The 5,478-nt window shown below is 51.2% G+C and overlaps 2 protein-coding genes across 2 annotated transcripts in view; both read right to left on the bottom strand.

Moving 5' to 3' along the window:
• The window catches only part of LOC106814284 (CD109 antigen-like), a gene marked incomplete in the record, with an annotated part of 61,689 nt that overhangs the window by 589 nt on the left and 55,622 nt on the right, over nt 1–5,478 (bottom strand). The window contains 3 exon segments of the mRNA XM_014818580.1: nt 371–585; nt 1,191–1,296; nt 1,704–1,878. Of these exon segments, the coding sequence (XP_014674066.1) occupies nt 389–585; nt 1,191–1,296; nt 1,704–1,878 (478 nt within the window).
• LOC106814285 lies at nt 2,719–5,209 on the bottom strand. The gene is made up of 2 exons (XM_014818581.1): nt 4,998–5,209; nt 2,719–3,941 (listed from the first exon to the last, which is right to left on the bottom strand). Exons 1-2 carry the CDS (start codon nt 5,026–5,028, stop codon nt 3,475–3,477), a joined length of 498 nt encoding a protein of 165 aa, XP_014674067.1. The 5' UTR covers nt 5,029–5,209; the 3' UTR covers nt 2,719–3,474.

The following is a 5,478-nucleotide window of genomic DNA, read 5'->3' as shown; positions in this document are numbered from 1 at the left end:
ATGTACGCACGCACGTATGTATGCACGCATGTACGCACGCACGCATGTACGCACGCACGCATGTACGCACGCACGCATGTACGCACGCACGCATGTACGCACGCACGCATGTACGCAAGCACGCATGTACGCAAGCATGCACGTATGCCTACGCACGCACGCATGTATGCACGCACGTATGCACGTATGCCTACGCACGCACGCATGTACGCACGCACGCACGCATGTACGCACGCGCGTATGCATGTACGCATGCATGCATGTACGTATGCCTACGCACGCACGCATGCACGCACGTATGCATGCACACACACACATGCACACATGCACATGTGCACAGTGTGGTCGAGTCACCACTCGTTTTGCTCACCTATGTGATTATGCAATGCTAGGGCCGCCATATTGAGTGTTTGGCGGCGGTGGCGACGGCAGTCGTCACGGCGACGATGACGAGCATCCAGCTGAGGCCGATGGTGGCGCCACCATTGTAGTCAGGGCAGTACGGACACTGGTAGGAACCGCACACCTGGCAGATGTTCAGGATGAACAGATTGAAGGCCTCGAACATCGTCACGTTCCCTCGTTCTGCGGATCGAGAGCGAGAGAGAGAGAGAACAACGAGCGGTTAGAGTGAACATGAACGAACATACGATGCGTTGGGGAGGGGAGGAGTCAACTGCGCTAGCTAGCAGACGACTCGTGCTTGTCGACCGAAGAGAGCAGTGGAAGAAGACTTGTTATAACGCGATGCGGACGAATGACGCGAAGGTTCGTTGTACCGCCATCTTGTGATAAAGTGTTATACTCGATCATCGGTTGAACAGTGGCTCGAACCAAGCGCTTGGTTATCAAAATCCATAATCGATTTCATCAAAAAAATAAATAAATAATAATATTGAAATTAATGTAAAACTTGAACAAGAAAACTTGTCCAACCGATGATCGATTACGAAATTACAACCAATTGACAACACTACCGCCATCGTTGTACACCATACAGTTTCTGTAGCCGATTGGCATACGTTTGACATATTACATCATACATTCAATACATACATCTATCTGTGCAGCAGACGCTTGGCTTACACATGGCGTATTGCATGACTAATGGTTAGCACAGACGCGGCCGAGGGTCGGCGGACGCGCGGGGGATATGTGGCGAACGTGCGGGTGGTACGTGGCAGACATACCTGGTGCGTAGTAGTCATAGATGGCCACCTTGTGCCACTGAGTCATGTTGGCGACGGGGTACCAGCGCTTCGCATAGAAACGCACACAGATCGGATTCGTGTCCATCTGAAGCACAGACAACAACGATTAATTTCTCTCCTAAAGCACACTCTTGCCAACTCCGACAACCTCACCCACCAAAACCAACCAACTTAACCCTCTCCAACAACCAACCAACCAACCAACTGCACCCTTCCCAATAAACCTAACCCTCCCCAACCAACCTCACCCTTCACAACCAACCAACCTAACCAAACACCCTCCCTAACCAACCAAACCTCACCCTCACCCCTTCCCAACCAAACGCCCACATCCCCCCCCCAACCAACTACAGTGACAGCGATTTCGGACACTAACACGCAAATCGAAACCGTAACACGAGCAGGTAATTAAACGAGCAACAGCAGAGACCGCGGCAGCGCGCTTGTTTGGCCGCCCCCCGCCCGCGCGGGGCGAGAGAGAAAGAGACTCACGTAGTCGAAGTAGAGCACGACTCGGTCGCCCTCGAAGTCGGCCCGCATCAGGTTGCGCACGTTGCCGTTCTCGGCCAGGTCGTCCAGCTCCATCTGGTGGACGACGTAGCCGCTCGGCACGTCCGCCTCGATGACGGCCATGCCGGAGCGATCCGACTCCTCCGTGTACACCCACCTGCAACGACGACGCGACACGAGACAGGTCAGATGCGAGACGTGAGACAGGTCAGACGCGAGACGTGAGACAGGTCAGACGGAAGATGTGAGACAGGTCAGACGCGAGACGTGAGACAGGTCAGACGGGTCCGAGAGGGGTCGGGAGTTAGAGCAACGCGCAACGTGAGGCGGGGGTCGGAGCAACGCGCGAGACACGAGATGTGAGGCGGGGGTCGGAGCAACGTGCGAGATGCGAGACGTAAGGCGGGGGGTCGGAGCAATGCGTGAGACGTGAGACGTGAGATGGGGGTCGGAGCAACGCGCGAGACCTGAGGCGGGGGGTCGGAGCAACGCACGAGATGTTAGATGGGGGGGTCGGAGCAACGCGCGAGACGTGAGACGTGAGATGGGGGGTCGGAGCAACGCGCGAGACGTGAGACGTGAGATGGGGGGTCGGAGCAACGCGCGAGACGTGAGGCGGGAGGTCGGAGCAACGCGCGAGACGTGAGATGGGGGTCGGAGCAACGCGCGAGACCTGAGGCGGGGGGGTCGGAGCAACGCGCGAGACGTGAGATGGGGGTCGGAGCAACGCGCGAGACGTGAGGCAAGAGAGAGAGAGAGAGAGAGAGAGAGAGAGAGAGAGATAGAGAGAGAGAGACAGTAATGGACTGAGTGAATGGCCCGGAATGAGACAGCCAGAGACAGATAGTGGATGACATCTACTATTTACAGATAATTGTAAATATGTTGAAGATTATGTAATGTTGTTTTTAAATTTGAAACTATAATCACCGATTTTGTGTTTATTTATTGAAAATCAGGGAACAGCATTAACATCAGTAGACAGATAACGCATATGTATTGTCAAGATGTATATTCAAAAATATTGAATCACAAGTAACATTGGCAATATATGTTAGCTCGAGTGAATAATACAAACATATTACCAGGAGTTAATAATGACAAATTTGTCATTATTAACTCCTGATATTACTATTAGAGATCAAACTCAGCTGCTGATAGAGGGCAGCACTGTGAGTCATAATCTCGTACGAACCAGGGATAATGTAGTTATCAAATAACGTCGATGTAAAATAATAATCTTTAGAATATCCCTGCATAAAATCGTCTTTTCAGGTTACAAATGATAAACGGGGAAATTTCATCATGATTTTGTTAAAATGCAGCAAAAAATAAGATCTTGCTCTACGTTGAATTTCACGTTAGTCGTAACAGTGTCGACTTCCAACCGTCAATCTACAGAACACACCGCGCGATCTAGACTCTAAAACGTGATTTGCTTAAATTTACACCCGGCCTCCATGTCACGGCTCTTATAAAAACCCCACGCTATAAGACGCGCGTCTGTGCAACTCCTGCAGGTCACATACATAGCAACATGTGATTATGTACAACGCAGCACTCAGCTTGGCTTCCGCTGGTCACATGATCATGAAAAGACAGGAGCTGGCTACACATACATATACGTGTATATATATATATATATATATACACACACGAGAATTATGGAATGTTTCGTATGGAATGTAGACAATAAAACGTCCGTGTGGGTGGGGGTGGGGGGTCCCACCTGCCGCGATATACTAGATAAAAATTACGTAAAAAAACCTATGTACACGTGCTTCATGAGGATTTCCCACGACAGCAATGATCCCGCGCTTTCTAACATGGACGGTGACGTGATGCGTGCGTAACCGTAGCAACCGACGTCGGCGTCCCCTAGTGTAGACTGCCGCTCGCTCTCGTCAATTTCTTGCCTTCGTCTCGAGGAACGCTTCTCGTGGCACGTGCAGACGACGGACACTAGGGGGCGATAACGCGGCGAAACCTCGTCGGTCTTCATCCCAGATGCACCCTCTACACAAGACTGTTCTCTTGTCTGTGCCGAGTGCAACGATACTGCGCTCTCGTGAGTGCAGACGTCCCACGAAAAACGGCAGCACGCTGCAGCGTCAGCAGTCTTGGATCCACCAGGTGGCATGCAGCTCAACCAACACAAGGCAGTGTCTCGTCCTAGGTGAGCGGCTCGCCCAACCGACGGGTTACTAGCACCTACAGTTACTGCAAGAGAAATCACATTTTCATTGAGCATGATCATAAATTATCAAAATATTATCATAACTTGGGGGGCAGGCCTATTACAATCGACACAAATAGCGATAAGTACGGAGCACTGAGAATGAGTGCATGCCCTCACGTTCTGGACAATTAGTTCATCGTTAACTCTCCAGCTTAATTGGATTGAGTTATAAGCTGGTCTGAGTCACGTGCGGTGCTGCAGCTGCTTATGCGGTCCGTAAAGACGATCCTGTCCTTGCATTTTACAGAGAGCTGTTGTGAGAACGAGGATTATATTATTAGTTGTTATATTTGTCTAACAAAATTTAAATCTGCACTGTTTCTCATCCAAGCAGCAACCTTATGAGCAAGTTTTATATATCGTAAGGTAAACTATGCTACTAAGACGTGAGTTGAGGAAAGTTTTTTGCGTATGTACACACGTACACATGCACTTATGCATGTATGCACGTATGCACGTATGCACGCACGTACGCATGTACGCATGCATGCTTGCACGTATGCATGTACGCATGCATGAACGTATGCCTATGCACACACGCACGCATGTACGCACGCACGTATGCATGTACGCACGCATGTACGCACGCACGTATGCATGTACGCATGCATGCTTGCACGTATGCCTACGCACGCACGCATGTACGCACGCACGTATGCATGTACGCACGCATGCTTGCATGTACGCATGTACGTACGCATGCTTGCACGTATGCATGTACGCACGCATGCTTGCACGTATGCATGTACGCATGCATGCACGTATGCCTACGCACGCACGCATGTACGCACGCACGTATGCATGTACGCACGCATGCTTGCATGTACGCATGTACGTACGCATGCTTGCACGTATGCATGTACGCATGCATGCTTGCACGTATGCATGTACGCATGCATGCTTGCACGTATGCATGTACGCATGCATGCACGTATGCCTACGAACGCACGCATGTACGCACGCACGTATGCATGTACGCACACACATGCACACATGCACATGCACAGTGTGGTCGTGTCACCACTCGTTTTGCTCACCTATGTGATTATGCGATGCTAGGGCCGCCATATTGAGTGTTTGGCGGCGGTGGCGACGGCGGTCGTCACGGCGACGATGACGAGCATCCAGCTGAGGCCGATGGTGGCGCCACCATTGTAGTCGGGGCAGTACGGACACTGGTAGGAACCGCACACCTGGCAGATGTTCAGGATGAACAGATTGAAGGCCTCGAACATCGTCACGTTCCCTCGTTCTGCGGATCGAGAGAGAGAGAGAGAGAGAGAGAACAACGAGCGGTTAGATTGAACATGAACGAACATACGATGCGTTGGGGGGGAGGGAGTCGACTGCGCTAGCTAGCAGACGACTCGTGCTTGTCGACCGAAGAGAGCAGTGGGAGAAGACTTGTTATAACGCGATGCGGACGAATGACGCGAAGGTTCGTTGTACCGCCATCTTGTGATGCCACGATCATCGATTATACTCGATCATCGGTTGAACAGTGGCTCGAACCAAGCG

This window comes from Priapulus caudatus, unplaced genomic scaffold (assembly GCF_000485595.1).
Source record: "Priapulus caudatus unplaced genomic scaffold, Priapulus_caudatus-5.0.1 Scaffold898, whole genome shotgun sequence".
NCBI lineage: Eukaryota > Metazoa > Priapulida > Priapulimorpha > Priapulimorphida > Priapulidae > Priapulus > Priapulus caudatus.
This window is presented reverse-complemented; position numbering and strand designations above follow the sequence as displayed.